Source organism: Pavona decussata, unplaced genomic scaffold (assembly GCF_977016875.1).
Source record: "Pavona decussata unplaced genomic scaffold, jaPavDecu1.1 SCAFFOLD_218, whole genome shotgun sequence".
NCBI classification, from domain to species: Eukaryota; Metazoa; Cnidaria; class Anthozoa; order Scleractinia; family Agariciidae; genus Pavona; species Pavona decussata.
This window is the reverse complement of record NW_028145623.1, coordinates 477963-504761: the sequence shown is the minus strand read 5'-3', so window position 1 is coordinate 504761 and position 26799 is coordinate 477963. Positions and strand designations below refer to the sequence as shown.

The 26799-nt window shown below is 37.9% G+C and overlaps 1 protein-coding gene across 7 annotated transcripts in view; it reads left to right on the top strand.

Moving 5' to 3' along the window:
* Window positions 1–18795, top strand: part of LOC146459589 (MAM and LDL-receptor class A domain-containing protein 1-like) — a 194246-nt gene extending 175451 nt beyond the window's left edge. For 2 of the 7 annotated variants that reach the window (XM_085089302.1, XM_085089303.1), the window contains exons 8-26: window positions 683–814; window positions 923–1164; window positions 2720–2819; window positions 3923–4057; window positions 5730–5971; window positions 6323–6413; window positions 6648–6782; window positions 8452–8693; window positions 9049–9139; window positions 9379–9513; window positions 10766–11007; window positions 11364–11454; window positions 11693–11827; window positions 13099–13340; window positions 13694–13784; window positions 16210–16257; window positions 16800–16992; window positions 17645–17794; window positions 18246–18795. In XM_085089302.1, the coding sequence (XP_084945428.1) occupies window positions 683–814; window positions 923–1164; window positions 2720–2819; window positions 3923–4057; window positions 5730–5971; window positions 6323–6413; window positions 6648–6782; window positions 8452–8693; window positions 9049–9139; window positions 9379–9513; window positions 10766–11007; window positions 11364–11454; window positions 11693–11827; window positions 13099–13340; window positions 13694–13784; window positions 16210–16257; window positions 16800–16992; window positions 17645–17794; window positions 18246–18639 (3131 nt within the window). In that variant the 3' untranslated portion in view covers window positions 18640–18795. The remainder of the gene's footprint in view (window positions 1–682; window positions 815–922; window positions 1165–2719; window positions 2820–3922; window positions 4058–5729; window positions 5972–6322; window positions 6414–6647; window positions 6783–8451; window positions 8694–9048; window positions 9140–9378; window positions 9514–10765; window positions 11008–11363; window positions 11455–11692; window positions 11828–13098; window positions 13341–13693; window positions 13785–16209; window positions 16258–16799; window positions 16993–17644; window positions 17795–18245) is intronic. The other 5 variants (XM_085089305.1, XM_085089304.1, XM_085089310.1 and 2 more) reach the window with 3 other exon arrangements.
* Window positions 18796–26799: the final 8004 nt, after the last annotated feature.

The following is a 26799-nucleotide window of genomic DNA, read 5'->3' as shown; positions in this document are numbered from 1 at the left end:
ATCCTAACATCTACTGAATACGCGCGGTGTCAATATTTGGCGGTTTTGTATTTTTCCCGCGCTTGGCAAATAGAACGGCTGGTCAGAGGATTTACGTATTGGGTGAGAAAAACCCTTGTTAAACAAACAAGTCAATCATGTTAATTTATCACTTTCCTTCTAATTTCATTTATTCATATCCCTGTTGTTATTCAGTTATTATCATTCTTTACGCTTTGTCAGTTTATATCACACCGACTAGCGTTACTATTTCCATTTGAAACTGTAGATGAATGTAGGTCATCCGAAACATGTTTTTCAAACTTAGAACCGTTTGTTATTATTTGACGATTATTTCTTGCCTGCTGTTTTTCCGTAACTTTAAAAATAAAGTTAACAATTCCGCATACAAAGTTTTCTGTTTTCAGCGTGCGGCTTCGGATTCATGAGCCCTTCATCCGCGTTGGTGTTTATGGTGCTTTCATACATTGTGTAATTTAGGGCTTTTTTCTGGTGAGTACGGTCCTCGCGTACAGGTGAACACCTAAAAGGAATTATGAAATGAGAGTAAAAAGCGGGTACAGTGAATTCGGACTTATCTTACTTAAATTAGTACAACCTTATGGTAAATAGGTTTATTCTCACTGATTTTGTATTTATGGCACATGCATAAATATATTCATATGTGATCTTTTCTTCCCAGTTTTCAGTTGCAATTTTGACAAGGATCTGTGTGGCTTTACGCAGTTGAAGAACGACAAGTTTGACTGGACCCAGATGTCCGGATCAACGTCATCTTCGGGAACGGGACCGTCAAGTGATGCTTCTGGAAGAGGTAAGTAGACATGATCGGTGCATGTTAGTTTAACTGAATTATCTCCACCTGGTTTTAACGGGCTGTTTTTTTTTTTGTTGTTGTTGTTGTCGTTTTTTTTTTTTAAAGGGAGATATATGTACATCGAAACATCGTACCCCAGAGTTCGAGGAGACAACGCCAAGCTTGAGAAAAGTGGTCTATCATTCAAAACTAAAAAGTGTTTGTCCTTCTACTATCACATGTACGGCAGTTCAATGGGAACACTCAATGTGTACGTTGGAAGCAAAAAGGTATTCACGAAGTCGGGTAACCAAGGAAACAAGTGGAACAAGGCATCAGTTGACATCACTGAGCCTGGAGCATCAACGGTAAGGGACAGCATGGCAGTGGAGTGTTTTGCAATTTATTGCGAGTCACTAACATAGCATTGCGATGCGCTGTAGTTTTATATATTAAATTGACTTTTAACTATAGCGTATTTGTTGGAGCAGCTTACAAAAAAGTTCGTTTGTTTACTTGAAACTGAGTAGCTTCGTGAATGAAAAACTATGAATAAATTTTTATGGTTCTAAGGACATTTACATTGCACTGCAAATGGTCCCCTGGTTCCGGGACGATGAAAGGCGCAAAGAAGGATAGTGGTGAGCTGAAATTTTTGTCTGTAAACTACCGCATCAGTTAATTAACAAATGAAAGCCCAATAACTTTTGTGCTTGTATGCTGCTATTGCGACGAATTAACAATTCTTTTTGTATCTTTGTCAATGAGACACAGACATGACGGGGTATATTGCAAAGTGTGATATTAAAAACTCTAAAAACCTGTATTACAAACATCATCCTTCATTGTACAGAAACCGGGCTGAGCTTTGGCCATTCAGAATACCTCTCATGGCATTAGAGGAGTTAGTCATCGTCGTTTAAAACCATAGCTCAAATTTACTAATCGTTAGCCTCACGATTGAATAGATCGCGACGTTTTGACCTATGCATGAACAGCTAGTCTTCATCAGACGATGGTTTCGACTCGTTGAGTATCAGTATAAGTAGCTCCATGGTTGATGGTGATTGATGCATTTCGATCTTCGCTTATTAAAGGATTTCCATCCACGCTGTACACACACGCTAACTTATGGTGGCAGCCAGGAGAAGGAGTATAGCGTTGGAAACGCTGCGATCCCCACATATGTGACAATGGTGATCTTTACCCCATCTCTAACCCGGGGCGGGGAAGGGTGGATTTTTCCCGCGGCCACTTTGAACCAGAATAACGTTTCAAATATTTGACTAAACGCTCTGAAACTTCATGGCAACTAATTTTTGACAGGCAGTTCAGAAAATAATAAAAAATCCATTTTTTAAAATTAAGAAAAATCGCTTTTCATCCCGTTATTTTTATGTATTTAGTTCAAATTAGTGTTCCTCTTATTGGATTTGATTACTTCTTGTTTAATTTCGGCACTTTCCTGAAGTTTTGGGAAAATCCAGAAATCCAAGACAGCGTATCTAAGATGGCTGCCATCTGGCAATCATGACCTTGTTACCATGTGATATGACGCCATCATTTCGCGGTACGGACCTCAAAGGAGACAACTCTGGACACACTATCTATTCTCCAAGGGTACGTTTCTTTGGGAAAATCAGAATCCGGATTTTTGAATCCTATAATGGATTTTGCGTTGCTTTACTAAGATCAATGATGCAAGATCACTCGGATCATGGCGTATTAAAGGAACCGACGAATCCTTGCCAAGAGTTGATTCAATCATTGCATGTGGTGTGTTATAAGTTCCACACAAATGTGATTCCTTCAGGGGTACACGTACTCAGTTTTTTGGAATTCAAGGCTATTTAAACAGCTGCAAGCTCATAATCTTACTTTATAACATACTGATCTAAGAAACGTTTGCGATCTTTTATTCAGCTTGTGTTCGAGGGAATAAGAGGAAGTTCTTTCCAAGGAGATGCTGCCATAGACAATGTGGAACTGAGGGAATGTGGAGGAGGAGGAGGAGGAGGAGGAGGTAAGATATTACAACTCCCTCTGTATATATAACATAGACCTTTGTCACGGTAACTTAAAGTTTTTATCTAGGCCATGTAGTGAAACACCATTGACATTACTATACCCTTTAAATTAGTAAAAAGGCCAGGTTTGAGAATTTTTAATTTCTTTTAAAATAACAAAGATCTAAATTTGTAAATTCTGTCAATTTTAGTTTGCACATGTTTACGTAAAGACGACGAGAAAAACTTACCGTCTCCATAGCAATCATCTATAAGATTTTTAAAGTAAGCGAAGCAATATCTTCGGCCTCCTTGTAATGTAAGGTACTATTTGATTTGAAGTCAGGGCTCATAAGTAGTCGTCTCAGAGCGACGAGCTGACAAGGGCAAGCGCCAGACACTTCAACGGTCGAATCTCTTTACCGTAGTCAAATTACCTCATCATTTTTGTTGATAAAACAAATTAACAATGTCGTGCTTCCTTCCAATAACTCCAAATTTCAATAAGCGACCCAGCTTAAAAATATTTTTTTGTTAACAATATTTCAATACCAATGACTGTCCTTGTCCTCCGGGTCCAATAAGCGTACCTGTTCGGAGGGACAGTGGAGATAGTTATTACGTTAATCGTTGGAGAGCAGTTATACGTGTCCTTAACATGTCAAAAGCGCGATTTGCTTACTACTGTATTTCCTGAAATTCAGATAGACTCACTGCTGCAGAAAATAAATTACACACAGGCAGTAAACGTTTATGATATGGTATTGATGACCGTAAAATAACAGTCAAATTACAAGATTTAAAGCTTGCCATACTATCTCTCGGTGGTCTTGTTGCGTAAGCTTAAGAATTAAACTACGACAACGTTAACTTAAAAACCCGGAAAACCAAGCGACGGAAAATATTTTTGGTGGCTGATTTTTATATTATATGCCTGAAATAATTATCGAAAATAAATGAGTATAATTGAAATGTAACTGTAACATTAGATTCAACTTGACCACCAGTCGTCACGACAGCGCCAACAAAATTCAATAAGAATTAAATAAGGCACGTTTTTTTTTTCTTTCCTCTTAATTTGAATACTTGCTCAAGTTACTGATGTCTTTTTTATCTGCAGCTTTTGCTTGCACTTTCGATAGCTCAATGTGTGGCTTTACACAGGATAAAAATGACAAGTTTGACTGGACTCGAAATAAAGGAAGTACACCATCTTCTCCAACAGGGCCCTCTTCAGACCATAGCTCTGGAAGCGGTAGGTTAGCAAAACATGAAAGATTAGTTAATTTTGATTATCATTTGGCCAAGTCTTAGGACCAAGCGTGATGATCTCATCCTTAAGCTTGTGAGGAAATGCATTGATGGTCGCTCTCCTCAGTATTTTAATAACTATTATTTGGTTTGTTTTTAATAAGCATTGTGTACTCCCTCAACCCAGCAGAGCAATCTTTTACATTTGCCTGCAATAAGAACGGAAACATCCAGGAAATCCTTCTATTAATATGGAAGTACGAGTTTTAATAATCACTGTAAATACATAAATGAAGGTTCTGTATATTTTGGTCTTTTTTGTATATGTCCTTTTATTGTGTATTCTATGTTAAGTAATGACCTCAAGGCTCTTATTGATAGCAGATATGCTTTGTAAGCTCCCTGAAGGGACTACCCTGAGGTCTTACCTATTTATTTTGCTTTTAAATGAGGTGTCTATCTATCTCGTTAATACTAGGAATGCAATATGACTTTCGTTATTACTTATACATTAAAAGAAAAATTGCAGATACATTTCATTACCACGGTGAAACTTCAAAACTTGACTCCAAACAAATAGGCTATAAACGACTCATACATAACTATAAGCTTAAAATGGCCCCCTTAATTAGATTAAGCAAATTGCATTTTCAGTCTTAGAACGTTCTGTAGATTTAAACGACAATAATCAATTTTCAACTTCGCTGTCACCATAAGGCCTGCTTTTTTTCTATCGTTTCTAAGCCTGAGTATGTTCCAAGCAGTGTCTTTTGAAGTCCGTAAAGTCATATCATCATATCACGTGACAATCAAGTCATTTGTTCTTCGCAGCCGCCATCTTGGATTTTTCGATATCACCAAAACAAAAGAAATCCTAGTAATTAATCGTTGTGTTGTCTACATTAGACAATAAATCAACATGGATACGTGATTGTGAAGCCATGTTCTTAAACGCACATTGCCACCCTTGATTTAATGCTGTCGTTTGTTTTTGGTTTGGAATCGACCTATTCTTAAATGGCGTGACCCGATTAGTGAACTATTTTTATCGAGCTTTTCTCAAACACAACACGCCGGCAGTCGGGAAATCACGCTGTGTTCTTGTGACATCGCCCTGGCCATCTCGTTGAGTAAAAAGCAAAAATTGTAACCTTATTTCTTCACAAAAGCGGATAAATCCATTGACGTTTTTTAATTAGCCTCGCCTAAACAAGCTCTCATTGGTCAGTCATATAATGCAGAGAAACATGAAAACTGTGGAGAGGATGCGGCGTTTCGGTGACATACTATTCAAATGAAACATTAGATCATTGTTGCTATGGCTTCTGTTTTGAATAAAAACATTTTTTCAATCTCCTTTATCTTGCCCGTTTATCGGGATTTTACAAAGACAGAGGCTCATGTAAAGTTGCGCCAGTGCTCACGAAAGGGGTCGCCAGTTAATTAGGTTTTAGAACAGCTATTGCCACGGATGTCGATGTTCTCCTTTCAATAGGGTTTTGAACTATGAGCATTCCAAAGGTTTTCTAAGATAAGGTCTTAAAATATATTTACTTTGTAAAGAGAGGATTCGTATGTGATGATAGAGGCTTCAGGTTATCTGATGGATGATATTATTGGTTAAACTTGACAAGTGTAAAAAAAAAGTATCAATCCTTTGGTTTTTTTTTTTACAGGATATTACATGTACATAGAAACGTCTAGTCCTCGAGTACAGGGAGATTATGCGAAACTAACCAGCCCCTCGCTGAAATTCAGCGGAAACATGTGTCTTAAATTCTTCTACCACATGTATGGTACAACGATTGGGAGACTATATGTGACCATCAATGGGAGAACAGTGTTCTCCAGAAGTGGCAACCAAGGCAACAAGTGGAATGAAGCCACTATAAGTTTATCTATCTCAGGAATGTATCAGGTAAGAGATATTTCAGAGCTAACTGACACTTGATGCAAGAGAGGAGCCGCTTGCTGTACATGTTCAGAGCAAATGTTTCATAGCCTCAAGTGTTCAGTGGCACTCCTCTGATCAAGTCTGAAAATTTGGTTTCCTTCAGTTTCTGAGCATGAATATGCATAAGAAAGAATGGAAACCTCATGGTGTTTGTTTCCACTTTAACGGCTTTAGTTTCGATAAATCAATTGTTTTGTTTAAAGAAGCTATAACATAGAGCTAATCGGGAAAGGGTCAAGATTCACGTAACTAATACAGATACAGTCTCTTAGTCATGGGCACCTGGCACTTGCTTATCTTCTCGGACCACTGCAGGTATCATTTACAGGAGTAAGAGGTGGTAGCTACACTGGTGATATCGCTATTGACGACTTTTCTTTGAAGCCGGGACCATGTTCGTCATCAGGTGGGCAAATTCATTTAACTTATTAATCCTCAAATTATAACAAAGCAGGCAAACTTGTGAAAAAAAAGGGACGGACGAGGAGACATGGCAATTGTAAATTCACTGCCTGGGAAGGCGAAATATGGGAACGGTACTTTGTAAAGTTTAAAATGTAAACTTTGCCATAAAAACTGTAGTATAGTTTATCGATTTTATGGAGCCAAGTTTCACCCTCGTGTTTTTCGTTTTTATTAGCCGTTGCCTGCAACTTCGACAGCTCAATGTGTGGCTTTACACAGGACAAAAATGACAAGTTTGACTGGACTCGAAATAGAGGAAGTACACCATCTTCTCCAACAGGGCCCTCTTCTGACCATAGCTCTGGAAGCGGTAGGTCAACAAAACATGAAAGATTAGTTAATTTTGATTGCCATTTGGTCAAGTCTTAGGACCCGACGTGATGATCTCATCCTTAAGTTTGTGAGGAAATGCATTGATGGTCGCTCTCCTCAGTATTTTAATAACTATTTTGTTTTTAATAAGCACATCTGTACTCCCTCAACCCAGCAGAGCAATCGCTTACATTTTCCTGCAATAAGAACGGAAACATCCAGGGGATCCTTCTATTACTATGGAAGTACGAGTTTTAATAATCACTGTAAATACATAAATTTAGGCTCTGTATATTTTTATGTCTTTTTTGTATTTGTCCTTTTATTGTGTATTCTACGCTAGGTAATGACCTCAGGGCTCCTATTAATAGCAGAGATGCTTTGTAAGCTCCCTGAAGGGACTACCCTGAGGTCTTACCTATTTATTTTGTTTTTTTAATAAGGTGTCTATCTATCTATTTAATTCTAGGAATGCAATATGACTTTCGTTATTACTTTTACACTAAAAAAAATTGCAGATACATTTCATTACCACGGTGAAACTTCAAAACTTGACTCCAAACAAATAGGCTATAAATGACTCATACATAACTATAAGCTTAAACTGGCCCCCTTAGTTAATTAGATTTAGCAAATTGCATTTTCAGTCTCAGAACGTTTTGTAGATTTACGCGACAATAATCAATGTTCAGCTTCGCTTTGACTATAAAACTTGCTTTTTTCTTTCGTTTCTGAGCCTGAGTATGTCCCAAGCTGTGTCTTTTGAAGTCCGTAAAGTCATATCATCATATCACGTGACAATCAAGTCATTTGTTTTTCACAGCCGCCATCTTGAATTTTTCGATATCACCAAAACAAAAGAAAATCCTAGTAATTAATCGTTGTATTGTCTAAATTAGACAGTAAATCAACATGGATATGTGCTTGTTAAGCCATGTTCTTAAACGCACATTTCCACCCTTGATTTAATGCTGTCGTTTGTTTTTGGTTTGGAATCGCGCTATTGTTAAATTGCGTGACACGATTAATAAACTATTTTTATCGAGCTTTTCTCAAACACAACACGCCGGCAGTTGGGAAATCAAGCTGTGTTCTTGTGACATTGCCCTGACCATCTCGTCGAGTAAAAATCTAGAAATGTAACCTTATTTCTTCACAAAAGCGGATAAATCAATTGACGTTTTTTAATTAGGTTCGCCTAAACAAGCTCTCATGGTCAGTCATATAATGCAGAGGAACATGAAAACTGCGGAGAGGATGCGGCGTTTCGGTGACAAACTATTCAAGTGAAACATTAGACCATTGTTGCTATGGCTTCTGTTTTGAATAAAAACACTGATTTTTTTCCATCTCCTTTATCCTGTCCCTTTATAGGGATTTTACAAAGACGAAGGCTTATGTAAAGTTGCGCCAGTGCTCACGAAAGGGGTCGCCAGTTAATTAAGTTTTAGAACAGCTATTGCCACGGATGTCAATGTTCTCCTTTCAATAGGGTTTTGAACTATGAGCATTCCAAAGGTTTTCTAAGATAGGGTCTTAAATTATATTTACTTGGTAAAGAGAGGATTCGTATGTGATGATAGAGGCTTCAGGTTATCTGATGGATGATATTATTGGTTGAACTTGACAAATGTAAAAAAAAAGTATCAATCCTTTTTTTTTTACAGGATATTACATGTACATAGAAACGTCTAGTCCTCGAGTACAGGGAGATTATGCGAAACTAACCAGCCCCTCGCTGAAATTCAGCGGAAACATGTGTCTTAAATTCTTCTACCACATGTATGGTGCAACGATTGGGAGACTATATGTGACCATCAATGGGAGAACAGTGTTCTCCAGAAGTGGCAACCAAGGCAACAAGTGGAATGAAGCCACTATAAGTTTATCTATCTCAGGAATGTATCAGGTAAGAGATATTTAATAAAGAGCTGACACTTGATGCAAGAGAGGAGCCGCTTGCTGTACATGTTCAGAGCAAATGTTTCATAGCCTCAAGTGTTCAGTGGCACTCCTCTGATCAAGTCTGAAAATTCGATTTCCTTCAGTTTCTGTGCAAGAATATGCATAAGAAAGAATGGAAACCTCATGGTGTTTGTTTCCACTTTAACGGCTTTAGTTTCAATAGATCAATTGTTTTTTTAGGAAAAAGTAGCTACGAAATAGAGCTAATCGGAAAAGGGTTAAGATTCACGTGACTAATACAGATACAGTCTCTTAGTCATGGGCGCCTGGCACTAACCTATCTTCTCGGACCACTGCAGGTATCATTTACAGGAGTAAGAGGTGGTAGCTACACTGGTGATATCGCTATTGACGACTTTTCTTTGAAGCCGGGACCTTGTTTGTCATCAGGTGGGCAAATTCATTTAAATTATTAATCCTCAGATTGTAACAAAGCAGGCAAAATTGTGAAAAAAAAGGACGGACGAGGGGACAGGGCAATTGTAAATTCATTGTCTGAGAAGTAGGGCGAAATGTGGGGATGGTACTTTGTCAAGTTTAAAATGTAAACTTTATCATAAAAACTGTAGCATAGTTAATTTATTTTGTGGAGCCAAGTTTCGCTCTCATTGTTTTTCCCTTTTTATTAGCCGTTGCCTGCAACTTCGACAGCTCAATGTGTGGCTTTACACAGGACAAAAATGACAAGTTTGACTGGACTCGAAATAAAGGAAGTACACCATCTTCTTCAACAGGGCCCTCTTCTGACCATAGCTCTGGAAGCGGTATGTAAACAAAACGTGAAAGATTCGTTCATTTTGATTGTCATTTAATTCTAGGAATGCAATTTGACTTTATTTATTACTTATACATGAAAAGAAAAATACCAGATACATTTCATTACCACGGTGAAACTTGAAAACTTGACTCAAAACAAATATGCCATAAATGACTCATACATAACTATAAGCTTAATCTGGCCCCCTTCATTAGATTTAGCAAATTTCATTTTCAGTCTCAGAACGTTCTGTAAATTTACGCGGCAATAATCTGTTTTCAGCTTCACTGTGACCATATGGCCTGCTTTTTCTTCCTATCGTTTCTGAGCCTGAGTATGTCCCAAGCTGTGTCTTTTGAAGTGCGTAAAGTCATATCATCATATCACGTGACAATCAAGTCATTTGTTCTTCACAGCCGCCATCTTGGATTTCTCGTTATCACCAAAACAAAAGAAAATCCTAGTAATTAATCGTTTTGTTGTCTAAATTAGACAATAAATCAACATGGATACGTGATTCTGAAGCTATGTTCTTAAACGCACATTTCCACCCTTGATTTAATGTAGTCGTTTGTTTTTGATTTGGAATCGCGCTATTGTTAAGTGGCGCAACCCGATTAGTGAACTATTTTTATCGAGCTTTTCTCAAACACAACACGCCGGCAGTCGGGAAATCAAGCTGTGTTCTTGTGAAATTGCCCTGATTATCTCGTCGAGTAAAAATCTAGAAATGTAAGCTTATTTCTTCACAAAAGCGGATAAATTCATTGACATTTCTTAATTAGGTTCGCCTAAACAAACTCTCATTGGTCAGTCATATAATGCAGAGGAACATGAAAACTGTGGAGAGGATGCAGCGTTTCGGTGACAAACTATTCAAATGAAACATTAGATCATTGTTGCTATGGCTTCTGTTTTGAATAAAAACACTGATTTTTTCCATCTCCTTTATCCTGTCCCTTTATAGGGATTTTACAAAGACAGAGGCTCATGTAAAGTTGCGCCAGTGCTCACGAAAGGGGTCGCCAGTTAATTAAGTTTTAGAACAGCTATTGCCACGGATGTCAATGTTCTTCTTTCATTAGGGTTTTGAACTATGAGCATTCCAAAGGTTTTCTAAGATAAGGTCTTAAAATATATTTACTTGGTAAAGAGAGGATTCGTATGTGATGATAGAGGCTTCAGGTTATCTGATGGATGATATTATTGGTTGAACTTGACAAATGTAAAAAAAAAGTATCAATCCTTTTTTTTTACAGGATATTACATGTACATAGAAACGTCTAGTCCTCGAGTACAGGGAGATTATGCGAAACTAACCAGCCCCTTTCTAAAATTCAGCGGAAACATGTGTCTTAAATTCTTCTACCACATGTATGGTGCAACAATTGGGAGACTATATGTGACCATCAATGGGAGAACAGTGTTCTCCAGAAGTGGCAACCAAGGCAACAAGTGGAATGAAGCCACTATAAGTTTATCTATCTCAGGAATGTATCAGGTAAGAGATATTTCAGAGCTAACTGACACTTGATGCAAGAGAGGAGCCGCTTGCTGTACATGTTCAGAGCAAATGTTTCATAGCCTCAAGTGTTCAGTGGCACTCCCCTGATCAAGTCTGAAAATTCGATTTCCTTCAGTTTCTGAGCATGAATATGCATAAGAAAGAATGGAAACCTCATGGTGTTTGTTTCCACTTTAACGGCTTTAGTTTCGATAAATCAATTGTTTTGTTTAGGGAAAAGTAGCTATGAAATAAAGCTAATCGGAAAAGGGTTAAGATTCACGTGACTAATAAAGATACAGTCTCTTAGCCTTAGGCGCCTGGCACTAACCTATCTTCTTGGACCACTGCAGGTATCATTTACAGGAGTAAGAGGTGGTAGCTACACTGGTGATATCGCTATTGACGACTTTTCTTTGAAGCCGGGACCTTGTTCGTCATCAGGTGGGCAAATTTATTTAAATTGTTAATCCTCAGATTGTAACAAAGCAGGCAAAATTGTGAAAATAAAAAAAGGACGGACTAAGGGACAAGGCAATTTTAAATTCATTGCCTGAGAGGGCGTAATGTGGGGACGGTACTTTGTAAAGTTTGAAATGTAAACTTTACCATAAAAACTGTAGCATAGTTAATCGATTTTGTGGAGCCAAGTTTCACTCTTATTGTTTTTCTTTTTTATAAGCCGTTGCCTGCAACTTCGACAGCTCAATGTGTGGCTTTACACAGGACAAAAATGACAAGTTTGACTGGACTCGAAATAAAGGAAGTACACCATCTTTTTCAACAGGGCCCTCCTCTGACCATAGCTCTGGAAGCGGTATGTAAACAAAACGTGAAAGATTCGTTCATTTTGATTTTCATTTAATTCTAGGAATGCAATATGACTTTATTTATTTATTACTTATACATGAAAAGAAAAATAGCAGATACATTTCATTACCACGGTGAAACTTAAAAGCTTGACTCCAAACAAATATGCCATAAATGACTCATACATAACCATAAGCTTAAACTGGCCCCCTTAATTAGATTTAGCAAATTTCATTTTCAGTCTCAGAACGTTCGGTAAATTTACGCGGCAATAATCTGTTTTCAGCTTCACTGTGACCATATGGCCTGCTTTTTTTTCCAATTTTTTCTGAGCTTGAGTATGTCTCAAACTGTGTCTTTTAAAGTCCGTAAAGTCATATCGTCATATCACGTGACAATCAAGTCATTTGTTCTTTACAGCCGCCATCTTGGATTTCTCGTTATCACCAAAACGAAAGAAAATCTTAGTAATTAATCGTTTTGTTGTTTAAATTAGACAATAAATCAACATGGATACGTGATTCTGAAGGTATGTTCTTAAAGGCACATTTCCACCCTTGATTTAATGTGGTCGTTTGTTTTTGATTTGGAATCGCGCTGTTGTTAAATGGCGGAACGCGATTGGTGAACTATTTTTATCGAGCTTTTCTCAAACACAACACGCCGGCAGTCGGGAAATTGCGCTGTGTTCTTGTGAAATTGCCCTGACCATCTCGTCGAGTGAAAATCTAGAAATGTAACCTTATTTCTTCACAAAAGCGGACAAATTCATTGACATATTTTAATTAGGTTCGCCTAAACAAACTCTCATTGGTCAGTCATATAATGCAGAGGAACATGCAAACTTTGGAGAGGATGCGGCGTTTCGGTGACGAACTATTCAAGTGAAACATTAGATCATTGTTGCTATGGCTTCTGTTTTGAATAAAAACACTGATTTTTTTTTTCCATCTCCTTTATCTTTCCCGTTTATCGGGATTTTACGGAGACAAAGGCTTTTGTAAAGTTGCGCCAGTGCTCACGAAAGGGGTCGCCAGTTAATTAAGTTTTAGAACATATGTTACCACGGATGTCAATGTTCTTCTTTCATTAGGGTTTTGAACTATGAGCATTCCAAAGGTTTTTTAAGATACGGTCTTAAAATATATTTACTTTGTAAAGAGAGGATTCGTATGTGATGATAGAGGTTCCAGGTTATCTGATGGATGATATTATTGGTTGAACTTGACGAGTGTAAAAGAAAGTTCCAGTCCTTTTCCTTTTTTTTTTTTTTTACAGGATATTACATGTACATAGAAACGTCTAGTCCTCGAGTACAGGGAGATTATGCAAAACTAACCAGCCCCTTGCTGAAATTCAGCGGAAACATGTGTCTTAAATTCTTCTACCACATGTATGGTGCAACGATTGGGAGACTATATGTGACCATCAATGGGAGAACAGTGTTCTCCAGAAGTGGCAACCAAGGCAACAAGTGGAATGAAGCCACTATAAGTTTATCTATCTCAGGAATGTATCAGGTAAGAGATATTTCAGAGCTAACTGACACTTGATGCAAGAGAGGAGCCGCTTGCTGTACATGTTCAGAGCAAATGTTTCATAGCCTCAAGTATTCATTGGCACTCCCCTGATCAAGTCTGAAAATTTGGTTTCCTTCAGTTTCTGAGCATGAATATGCATAAGAAAGATGGGAACCTCATGGTGTTTGTTTCCACTTTAACGGCTTTAGTTTCGATAAATCAATTGTTGTTTAGGGAAAAGTAGCTATGAGATAGAGCTAATCGGGAAAGGGTTGAGATTCACGTGACTAATATAGATACAGTCTCTTAGTCATGGGCGCCTGGCACTAACCTATCTTCTCGGACCACTGCAGGTATCATTTACAGGAGTAAGAGGTGGTAGCTACACTGGTGACATCGCTATTGACGACTTTTCTTTGAAGCCGGGACCTTGTTCGTCATCAGGTGGGCAAATTCATTTAATAATTAATCCTCAGATTGTAACAAAGTAGGCAATTTGTTGAAAAAAAGGACGGACGAGGGGACAGGGCAATTGTAAATTAACTGCCTGAAAGGGCGTACTGTGGAGACGGTACTTTGTAAAGTTTAGAATGTAAGTAAACGCTTAGCAAGATGTAATGGTATTTGCATAGAAAAAATAATGTTTACATTAACATTCTAGTGCCAATCGATAGCTGAGTCACCATAAACCCCAAGTATCGAGAAACCCCCTGTTAATATTATAGAATATTATAGAAGAGTCCCACTTTCCTAACCCATTTCACTAAGGACTAGAATTCTCCCCCATCAATAGAAAATAAATTAAGGTATTTTGTTAACACCCGTGTATTTCAATTTTATGAATTGTGGCTGGGTATTTGATACATGGTACAATGTTCCAGCATCTTTAGAGAAAAATATGATCTAAGACATCGTTTGTTCCTAGTTGTGCTTTTAGACTGTATTATAAAATGAATTGATTTTGTAAATGTTTTTTTGTTTTGTTTTGTTTTGTTTTTTTCATTTCCCGGCAATAGGTTCAAATGTATCTCCTCCTACGAAGCCTCCAACGCGTAGGAAATAGTCTTTCGAGCTAGCACTAAAACTTTAATGAAATTAGTTATCAAAATTTTTTTAAACTTGTTTGACTTGACAGCTAGAGGAAGTTTTCTTTGCAAAAAAAAATAGTAGAAACACAATACTTTATTTGAGTGAGAGCACAAACAATTCATGAATTAGTGAGACATTCTTGAAAGTGAAGTTCAAAACTGATTGCATTGCAATAAAAGGCAGTTATTAAGGACACTGCATGTTTCGTTTAACTTTTGGCATTTTTGTTTGTGGACATTTCGTAGAAAGGGACCAAGGAAATTGTCCATGACAAGGACGTCCGTTCTAAGCGAGTGCTCTTAATCAGACTAGAGTTTAGCCCGACTCAGGCTCAGATTAGAGTTTGGCCAGACTCAGCTTGAACTGCTGGCGAGGGCTAAAATGAGTTCCGGAGAGTGGGCCAAAAGCATATTTACGTCCAGGAACATAAACTCTATAACTATTATAATAATTTCAGAGGGCATTTACATAAGGAATCAAAAACAGTAAAGTAAGCGATCGTTATATCTTCTGTGATCGCAGCCGGAATCGCGTCGGCGTTTAGTTTGTTGTACAAAAGGTTTCGTTGCCACAAAAACTTGAAACTCTGGCAGAACACGGCAGGACAAATTTTGTCAAAAAAAAATCTTTGCTTCTAAGTTTTCGAAAGGAAAATAACACAATTTTGTAAACAGCGAAGAAATAGTCACCAACGACTGTTAAAATTAATTGTGCAATTGCTTGACTGAGCGGGTTTCGCTCAAAGAAGACAAATTACATGCACCTCGCCTCCGGCCGTGGAGCTACTACAATCATCGTTTGGTGTTGCTTTCTTTGCCTGTGAGTTATCTTCTTTATGTTTTGCTGATGCCATGTTTTTCTCCCACCCAGGAGTACTCCCTTTTATAAGATATACAGGTATCTCCCGTCCAAGCGGTGTGGGTTTGATAGGTTTTGGTCTGAAAACGGGAAAAGATCTTAACCATTTTGGTCCAAATCTGAAATCCGACCGAATCTGAAAGCAGGAAAATTACTATATTTTTGTTTTAAAATAGGATCAAGATTTGGAGGACTGATTCCAAACACCAACAACAAATTCCGAGTACAGAATAGCAATACCTATTTAAATTTCCTTGAGTTTTTTCTTTCTTTCAACTAAAAAATAGTTACCCGTGTTCATTTTTGGACCCAACCGGCGAAAATTTCAATTAAGAACAGTCCAAGGAAGTGTCCAGTTTTACTCACATTTTTTGTTTGTAAATGAAAGCTTGTGCAAAAAGTGTCCGTGTCAAGCAGACTGAACTTTAACAAACAAACGCATTGAGAAACGTTCAATAATTAAAACGTTATTTGTTTAGTAAGAAACAAGAATACGAAATTTTGCGAAATAACCAGACAGTCTTCCAATAAAAAGGGCAACACAACATGACAGAGAGCAATATCCTATAAGACTTACATGTAGCTGACGCGGCCTAGTTAATTCTCTGAGAAAATTTTGTTTATCGAAACCAAGAAGATATTACTCAACATCATCTTGATCAGGAAAAATTCATTTGCATTTACTTTCAACACACAATTTATAAATGCGACTATAAAAGTCGTATATGTAACATGTGTGTTGAAAGTTAATGCAAATGAGTTTTTTTCTGATCAAGATGACCCAGCTAATTCCAAATCACGCAAAAACCAATGCTACCTTTGACGTGCTCATCGCTTGGTTATGAGCTATGATCTGATCTTTTAATTTAAGTTTTTATGATGATAACGATGAGTATTTTTGTTTATAATTGTTTTGTTACAGTGACTCCACCACCACCGACACCTTCCCCGGGCACTCCACCTCCCCCAGGTTCGTACGAAATGTAGTTAATTTTCGAAAAATCATTTGCACAGAAAAGAGGCAGGTTATGACTCGTAAATTTCTGGATGCACTTCCTTCATTCAACTTAACACTGAACATTTGCGCAGTACAAGGCCTGATTAAAAAAAATTATCATTACTACTATCATTATCGTCATCATCATCATCACCATCATCATCATCATCATCATCATCATCATCATTATTATTCGAAAAAAAGGGCATGAAGTTAGACAGTTGCAATTGGATTTCACAATGTACTAACGTGTGAGAGAAAACGTACGATAATTGGCAGTTACAAATAATTTAAGTTGCCTTTTAACCCGCTGCAAGAAACGATGAACATTGTTATATCCGATCTGGTGAGAAAGCCATCTAGACTGCCTTTGCCATAATGTTTTCAGTTTTAGTTATTTGTTTAAATTTAAAAATCCATTTATTCTATTCTTTCTAACGACTCTCTGTCGCTGACACGTCATATTACTAACACATATTTTTTATTTGCGTTACGTTTCCCATCACATAATTTAGGTTCTTGTGGTGTCCGTCCACAAACTAGGATTGTCGGAGGTACTGCTGCTAAACATGGAGATTGGCCATGGCAGGCTCAGCTGCGAACCACCTCTGGATTCCCTTATTGTGGCGGCTCCTTGGTGCATCCAAACTGGATAGTAACGGCAACTCACTGTGTGCGAGGAAAATCACCCAGCTCCATAGTCATAAGGTACCAATCTGCTGCCTGCTACCTTCGGCTTATGTGATTCTATTTTGTCAGCAATATATAGTTAATTGCAGTTGTAGTTGTGACAAAATAGAAAGAAATAAATAGCCTCGGAAATGGTTGCGAACTGTTGCAGAACTGGTCTGAGGTCCAATGAAACCGCAATAAAATTAGACGAATAAAACTATTTTTTTTTATAAAAGCCTATAATAAATCAATTATAAAATAGCTTAATTATTAGCTGCAGACATAAACAAACTATCAATCAATTAACCGACAAACCCTTCAACTAACCAGGAACCAAAGTACCATCAAACTAATCAGCTAACCAATCAACTAATTACCAACCAAGAAACCAATTCAACCACCGACCAAGTAATCAACTTCCCAGCTAATCAATCAAGTAACCAATCACTCAACCACACAACAAACGGACGAACCAACCAACCAACCACCAACTAACTATTTAACTAATTATAATTCACAGTTCTAAATTGGTGGTAAACTAACTGATAAGAACGTACTGAATAAAAGACTGTCTGTATCCCTGATTGGCTGACCAATCAGCTGAGTGATTAACAGAATTCCTGTCTATCTTACTACCTCCAAAAGGAAGTAGACAAAAGACATTGATTACGTCTTTTTGTCTCATTAGGCTTGGCGCTCACAGGCGTACCTCCACTGTTGGTACTGAACAGGATATTAGAGTGAGCAAAGTGGTCACGCACCCCTCCTACCACAAGCCATATAGTTACAGTCACGATATCGCCTTACTTAAACTGGGAAAACCAGCTCAACTAAACAGGTAAAATTCGTTGCAAACAATCTATGAATGATCTCAACTCTGCTTGTTGTGTCACACTAGCATACATCTGAAAGTAGATTAACAGAGACAGAGGCCAATATCGATAAACAGAAATACACGAGGGTCGAGAACGAAACTCTTGTCAAAAGTGAATTTGTAAGAATAGTAAAGTTTCTTTTTACCTAGAGCCACTAGAGTAAATGTAATTTTTGTGACACTTTACATTTATTTAACATCTGTAAACTATAAATTATATTAGGGAAGTAGAAAAGAGAATTTGACCGATCCTTAACTGATTTTAACTGATTGTCTTTTAGTCACAATAACTAATTAGCAGTCCTTATCTAAAGTCGTGCTTAGAATCCTGGTTGGTTTTGTTTTCGTACTTGAGTGTTGTTTTATTCTGTCTCTCTCCGATAGGAAATTAACTTGTTTGTTATCCCTTTCTTAGAAACGTAAGTCTGGTATGTCTTCCACACGCCGTAGCCGCGCCAACTGACGGCACCAGATGCTGGATCACAGGCTGGGGGCGGCTTGCATCTGGAGGCGCTACTCCTGACAAACTTCAGCAGGCTTCAGTACCGGTCGTAAGTCGTGCTCGTTGCGACAGAGCCTACCCAAGAAAGATCCACGACTCCATGATCTGCGCTGGGCTTGATCAAGGTGGAATTGATTCGTGCCAGGGAGACAGTGGGGGACCAATGGTGTGTGAGACTGGTGGAAGGTACTACCTGCAAGGTGTCACAAGCTGGGGTTATGGATGCGCTAGTCCTGGGAAGTTTGGAGTTTACGCTAAGGTGAAATATCTGTTGCATTGGCTCAAGAGCGAAATGGCCAAGAACTAGTTCAACCGATTAAAGGCTTAATTTAAGGGGATAAAAAATACGTGGGTTTTAAGTGAAATAAATGAAACACTCCTAAATTTAACAATAGTGGAGGAAGACGACAAAATGTCGATTGTAGACAACTAAGCATAAATAAATAAAAGCATTGAAAAAGTACCTTTATGCGTATTTGTTAATTGCTTATTTAAACATTACTCTAAGTTTAGTATCTTACAAAGAACGCTTTAACCTAGAGCAAGCATCACCAAAGAAACAAATTATTATCAAGTGGAAATGATGTTGTGAAGTTTTGTGCCTGGCCTTTTGTGTCTTTTAAGGCCTTAAAATGAAATTATTTGCAATGCAGTTGCTTGCATTCCTAATTTACAGTTGAAAAGGACCGTGTAACTGCGTATTAACCACTGAATAAATATTTCTATTTTCGAAGACTACCTTATATTGCCTCGGGAAAGTTCATAGTACACAGGTTAAAGTTTATAATTCCTTGTTCTCCCTTAAACGCGGAATTAGGAGTATCGAAATCTTCCTTGGGAACTTAATGATTTTCTTATACCAAAAAAGGAAATTAGAATTAGATGTTTTTTTTTCAGTAAACGGAAATTAGACTTTATTTTATCTAGAAGGGACGTCTGGTGTTTCACCGTCAGTCAGTATGTATCTATAAGCGAGGTATTAGCTATAAACAAAACTCCCTTTCTTTATCTACTTCAAGAGTTTCAAAAGTTGTGTGTTACTGTGTCAAAGCCAGTTTTTAGGTAATATATCAAACAAAGGAAGAATGATTTATCTTATCTCGAATCAAAGGCTCCTGTGAGCCAACTCGTGAATGCAGATGACACATCAGTAATTGAAATTAAGACGGCTACGGACACTTCCTTGAAAGCTTACAGAAATTATACCTTTTCCCGATCATGTAACAAGAAATAACCATTCTTATACTATTAAAATGATTGTAAACTTATTCCCTACTCATTGAATAAAGTTATTCTGATGCGCCGATTAAAAAATTTTCACGGTTTTTTTGTTTTTTTAATTCAAAACCCATGCCGACACTTCAGTAATTGAATTTAAGACACCGCACTTTGTGGAAAAACGAAAAAACCAACAACTTTGCTCAGATTCAACAAAAAAAATCTTCATTCTTCCACTAAAATTATTGTCAAATAATTGTTTAGAGACTCAATAAATTATTCTGATACGTCGTAAATTTTTTTTTTTTTTTTTCACAAATTGAGTTAACGATTCCGGACTTTCAGACAAAATGAAAACACCGTTCTTGAACTAAATGATCGTCAAAATTATTCTCTATAGATTGAAGAAGAATATCCTGATGCGCCGGCTGTGAACAAAAAAGCTCGTGTGTTTTTTCCCACTAATTGAATTTAAAACTCATTCACTGCGCCTGCCCGAACGTTAACAACTGAACCAACCAGCCAACCAAGTGAAACCGCACCATCGCTATAACTCGTTCGGATCATTTTTTATTTCTGGGCAACCGAGCTCACTCGTTCATTGCACATGCGCGCATTAACGAGTTAAAAACCGAGAAGTTATTTTTTTTCATTTCATTCCATTAATTTATTAGTTAACTGATGCCATTAATTAATTAATTAATGAGTTCGAGAAAGTTAAAACATGCACCACATTTTACCCTCAATTTCTGTAAAACATTGTTGTAATACCTGTTTAAATGCAATTGCTCGCATAGGTTAATTAGCTCGCTTGTTAGTCATGTATACGTAACTCTATCGGTCGCCTCTGGAATGATATACTCAATGTTTGTGTACTTTGCGTATTAGTTAACTTTCCCGGAATAATTACTATAAACCATCTAAAAACAATGGTCACACTAAACAGCTCACGCAGGTGCAGAGGCTACCATGGACAGTTTTTTTTTTTTTTTCGGCCTTGTTAGGCCTCATCAGGGTGGTACAGCCGTCGGCGCCGAACGACTCGAAAGCCGGGTGTCTGGCCAGTACTTCACGCATGCGATCCACATCTCAATCTGCAAGGTACATCGAAGTAATTTATCTAAATTTAAAACTGTTTTCAGAAATTATACCAGAAACATTGCTTATTTAAGCTTGCAATACGGTAGTAAATCATCTTTTGTTATAGAAATTGAAATCTGATTTGCCTTTTTAAACTCTTAGATAATTCCTACGGTAATAGCATTGCCTTCCATCTTTGTCATAAAAAGCTGTTTATGTAAGTGAAAGTAGCCTGTGAACAGGCTCCCAAGTGGGATATAGGGCGAAGACAAAAATCGATGCCGCTCGCCTGGCTCGCCGATTTTTTTTCCCTATACTGTTCACAGGGTAAAGTGAAATGATTAAAAAATAAAGAAGCCTCGACGAAAGAAGTGTAGGGGAGAATCGAACACGAGACGTAGTCGAGTATTTCTCCCTACTTCTTGAGTGCTCTAGCCGCTTCCTAAGTGCTTTACAACAGAACAGATCTAGACTACAGTCGAGGCTTCTTTACTACTTTTATTTCCTCACGCTTTCACCATCATTTTTGAAACAAACTTCATTTTTCAAACGAACAGAAGTAGTGTTAGCGTGCATCTGTACTGCATCTGTACTCTCATAAATCACGCTAAAATAAGCCAATCACAATCCTTGTCAGAATGGTTCAAATGGTTTGATTGGTTGAACAAGACGAAAGCTGTGAAACATGTCAAAGCAAAGCACCAAACTTCACAAACTTTGTAATAAAGTACGAAGGTCACTCCGAAAAACATCCTGCAGTACTGAACTCTTCGGAGTTACTTTCGTACTTTTTTACTTACATTTGTCGGCTGAGAATGGTTTTACAAACTTTGCGTAGTTCGAATGTAAGGCCACTGCTTCTTCATAGTTTTTCGATTTAAAAGTCAGGATGTAAAAGTAAAATGTTCAATGAAATCAGGTGGATTTGTGATTCATGAAAATCTGGACGCAATTAACATGGCAATTCGCAGACAAACTGCTTAAAGCTTGCGGCTGGTATTAAACCAACTGAGCGCTGTGTTTTTGTGAATGAACAACAGTTGAATTCAAAGGAGCAAGAGGACTGCTCGAACTGATGACACAGTATGGAAAACTTTGACTGCTATGGCCTACCACTCAATGCTCTGGAGAGGATATTTGAAGAAGCTGTCAGTTGTTCACTCGAAGGGGGAGCGTTATAATTTCTGAGGCTTGCTTCACTGCGGTGAGCATATGTGGCCATGATGTGCCGTGATGGAATTTGCACGGAATATGTTAGAATCTTGTAAGCTTATGTGTGAATTCGCTAACTAATTAGATTTCATTTTTCTCTTTTTTTTTTTTTTTTTTTGCTTTTTTTTTACACGAAAATATAGCTAACAAGCGTTTACCGTATTTGAACCTTTAAAGGACCCTAGTCAGCCTCCGCCATTTTCGATGCCATCGAAATTATTGACATTTCATGGTGAAGCGAAATCTTATTGCTCAACCGTAAGCTGTGTTCCTGAAAGTATGTTTCATTATCTTTAGTAGTTTCGCAGTGATTTCGTTCATTTCTACATGCTCCGAATAAAATATAATAGCCAAACTCTCGCATATAAACAAACAAAAAGGTGTGGCTGACTAGGGCCCTTTAACACTGTACTTTGATATGGCATTTTTACATCTTTCGTTCAAAAACTTGAGCTGCCCATCCATTGAAGCGAAAAGCTCGTTTCGTTTTCTAGGTTATATAAGACGTATGCGAAAAAAATAAAATAAAATAAATAAATAAAAACCGGGAGAGAAGTCTAGGCATTTCACAAACGGGCTGATTGCTCCGTGCATCTGTCCTTTGATAAAGCACGCTGTTTCAACCAATTAGCGCGCTCGTTATATCGAAAATTTATTAAAAGCGAATTCATATCTGTGAAATGCAGATGAAAGAATTAACAAATGAGAAACCATTGCAATTACGTTAACAACTTAAGCAGCTACGAAACCCGCGAACCCGGCTCAGCAATACTGGTGCAGTGTTGTCACCGATGAGCTATCAAACCAACTGGAAGCTTGTCATTTCGTGAATGCTTAATATACCCGTATGAGCAATGGGAAGGTTCGATATGACCACCACAAAATCATAAATTTCATTTTCTTCGTTGTTAGATTTGGGCATTTACGCAATAGGCTCACATTACACTTTTTTTTTTTTTTACTCTGAACGCTTTCTTTCGAACAAAAAAGAAAATTGAATTCATTTTTGTGCCCCAAGGGTTTTCAAGGTATCGGCGATAAAACCAAGTTGAGCAATTTCACAAAGAAATGAGTACATGTTTCTCTCTCGATAATTTGCGATAATTTGCGCGCTAAAAAGGTAGAGATAACAATCCTTCCATACGAAGGCATAGAATTTCCCGTAATTCTTATCTATGAAGTCTTCCCCTTCTGGTAACTACTTAAAAACAAAACAAAACAAAACAAAATAGACAGAAATATTTTCCATGCTCTTTGCTTTATTCATGTTCTTTGTCGTTTCGTTTTTCACGGCCATTCTATTTCCCCTTTAATGAACATAAATCACACCCTGAACTACAAAGAGCACGTTTGACATGTTGGCAGTCTGGTCTAGTTTTTGGCCATTTCATTATTAAGCCAGTTTAACAGGTATTTCACCTTAGCGTAAACTCCAAACTTCCCAGGGCTAGCACATCCATAACCCCAGCTTGTGGCACCTTGCAGGTAGTACCTTCTACCAGTCTCACACACCATTGGTCCCCCACTGTCTCCCTGGCACGAATCAATTCCACCTTGATCAAGCCCAGCGCAGATCATGGAGTCGTGGATCTTTCTTGGGTAGGCTCTGTCGCAACGAGCACGACTTACGACCGGTACTGAAGCCTGCTGAAGTTTGTCAGGAGTAGCGCCTCCAGATGCAAGCCGCCCCCAGCTTGTGATCCAGCATCTGGTACCGTCAGTTGGCGCGGCTACGGCGTGTGGAAGACATACCAGATTTATGTTTCTAAGTAAGGGATAACAAACAAGTTAACTTCCTATCGGAGAGAGACACAGAATAAAACAACACTCAAATACGAAAACAAAACCAACCAGGATTCTAAGCACGACTTCAGATAAGGACTGCTAATTAGTTATTTGTGACTAAAAGAAAATCAGTTAAAATCAGTTAAAATCCCTCGAGATATAGTTAAGGAGCCAAACGATCGGTCAAATTCTCTTTTCTACTTCCATAATTTATAGTTTATAGATATCAAATAAATGTAAAGTGTCACAAAGACTACATTTACACTAGTGGCTTTAGGTAAAAAGAAACTTTACTATCCTTACAAATTCACTTTTGACAAGAGTTTCGTTCTCGAACCTCGTGTATTTCTGTTCATCGATATTGCCCTCTGTCTCTGTTAATCTACTTTCAGAAGTATGCTAGTCAGTGACACAACAAGCAGAGTTGAGATCATTCACAGGTTGTTTGCAACGTATTTTACCTGTTTAGTTGAGCTGGTCTTTCCAGTTTAAGTAGGGCGATATCGCGACTGTAACTATATGGCTTGTGGTAGGAGGGGTGCGTGGCCACTTTGCTCACTCTAATATCCTGTTCAGTATCAACAGTGGGGGTACGCCTGTGAGCGCCAAGCCTAATGAGACGGAAAGACGTAATCAATGTCTTTTGTCTACTTCCTTTTGGAGGTAGTAAGATAGACAGGAAGTCTGTTAATCACTCAGCTGATTGGTCAGCTAATCCGGGATACAGACAGTCTTCTATTCAGTAAGTAATTATCAATTAGCTTACCACCAATTTAGAACTGTAAATTATAATTAGTTAACTAGTTGGTTGGTTGGTTGGTTGGTTGGTTGGTTGGTTGGTTGGTTGGTTGGTTGGTTGGTTGGTTGGTTGGTTGGTTCGTCCGTTGGTTGTTTGGTTGAGTGATTGTTTACTTGATTGATTGGCTGGGAAGTTGATTACTTGGTCGGTGGTTGAATTGGTTTCTTGGTTGGTAATTAGTTGATTGGTTAGCTGATTAGTTTGTTGGTACTTTGGTTCCTGGTTAGTTGAAGGGTTTGTCGGTTAATTGATTGATAGTTTGTTTATGTCTGCAGCTGATAATTAAGCTATTTTATAATTGATTTATTATAGGCTTTTATAAAAAAAAAATAGTTTAATCCGTCCTATTTTATTGCGGTTCAATTGGACCTTAGACCAGTTCTGCAACAGTTCGCAACCATTTCCGAGGCTATTTATTTCTTTCTATTTTGTCACAACTACGACTGCAATTAATTATATATTGCTGACAAAATAGAATCACATTAGCCGAAGGTAGCAGGCAGCAAATTGTTACCTTATGACTATGGAGCTGGATGATTTTCCTCGCACACAGTGAGTTGCTGTTACTATCCAGTTTGGATGCACCAAGGAGCCTCCACAATAAGGGAATCCAGAGGTGGTTCGCAGCTGAACCTGCCATGGCCAATCGCCATGTTTAGCAGCAGTACCTCCGACAATCCTAGTTTGTGGACGGACGCCACAAAAACCTAAAATATGTGATGGGAAACGTAACGAAAATAAAAAAAAATATGTGTTAGTAATATGACGTGTCAGCGACTAAGAGTCGTTAGAAAGAATAGAATAAATGGATTTTTAAATTTAAACAAATAACTAAAACTGAAAACATTATGGCAAAGCCAGTCTAGTTGGCTTTCTCACCAGATCGGATATAACAATGTTCATCGTTTCTTGCAGCAGGTTAAAAGGCAACTTAAATTATTTGTAACTGCCAATTATCGTACGTTTTCTCTCACACGTTAGTACATTGTGAAATCCAATTGCAACTGTCTAACTTCATGTCCTTTTTTTCGAATAATAATAATGATGATGATGATGATGATAATGATAGTAGTAATGATAGTTTTTTTTTAATCAGGCCTTGTATTGCGCAAATATCCCGTTTTCAGACCAAAATGGATCAAACCTACACCGCTTGGACGGGAGATACCTGTATATCTTATAAAAGGGAGTACTTGATCTCCCAGGCGGGAGAAAAACATGGCATCAGTAAAGCATAAAGAAGATAGCCCACAGACAAAGAAAGGAACACCAAACGATGATTAATACTACCTCCTGTGCAGCCACCAGGGGTTATGGAGAAAAAAGAAGTCGTCAATCGAAATGTCGGATTGATAATTTTTTCCCACTATACCTTTAAATGTAACCTGCAATGATCCATAAAATATGGTTTGAATAGAAGAGATAAGATAAGATACACAGACCTGCTTTCGTGAATGCCGGTTTTACGTCGTCGTAAATTGTAGTTTTTTGTTCTTGTTGTTCATGGTTGTTATTGTTGTTATGTTTAGTGTACTTATTTGAATTTTGGAACGCTGCGTCCCTTCTCCTCGTGTACTCTCAAGTTCTAGTGTACTGTACCCAACCCCTTTCCCCCACAAAACTACCGACCTGTGACGTGGAAGAAGAAGAAGAGAAAAAGGAAGAGGAGGAGAAAAAGAAGGAGAAGAACAAGAACAGAAAACAAGGACTACTCCCCAAGAAATTTTATCAGTCTTTTCCTGTCAAGGTGGTAGTAACACCCCTCTGTTTATATTATAACGCCAATCACTACCTCTACCACAATTTAGCTATAAATTCCTGGAGAAAAAAAGCCATTTAAAAAGCAAATTTGCAGAAGCAAAATTGTTCACCTTATGGTTTCCGGAAACATCACTTATGATTACTTTGTTTTCAAACCATTTGTTGTCTTAGCCACCAGAAAGTGTGAAATATTTCTTTCCATTTATAATCACATTGAGTGTTCCGATTCCCCAACCGAACATGTGGTAAGCGAACGAAAGGCACATTTTCCTGCGAAATTCCAATGACGGACTGCTGATTCTTACGATATCGCCACGTTTTCTCGGACTAGAAGCCTCTGTGTAGATGTAAAAACCTATGGAAACAAAACATATGAAGACAGTGTAGTGTATTACAGGATATCCTCCTGATGATGATGATGATGATGATGATGAGGAGGAGGAGGAGGAGGAGGAGGAGGAGGAGGAGGAGGAGGGGGAGGAGGAGGAGGGAGGGGAGGCCAATAGTTCAGAGTCATCGGTTTCAGTGGTTTTTGGTCTGTTTGACTTTTGTTTTCTGTTTGTTTGTTTGTTTGGTTTACTTTCAAACACAGAATACGTTAACATATCAAAA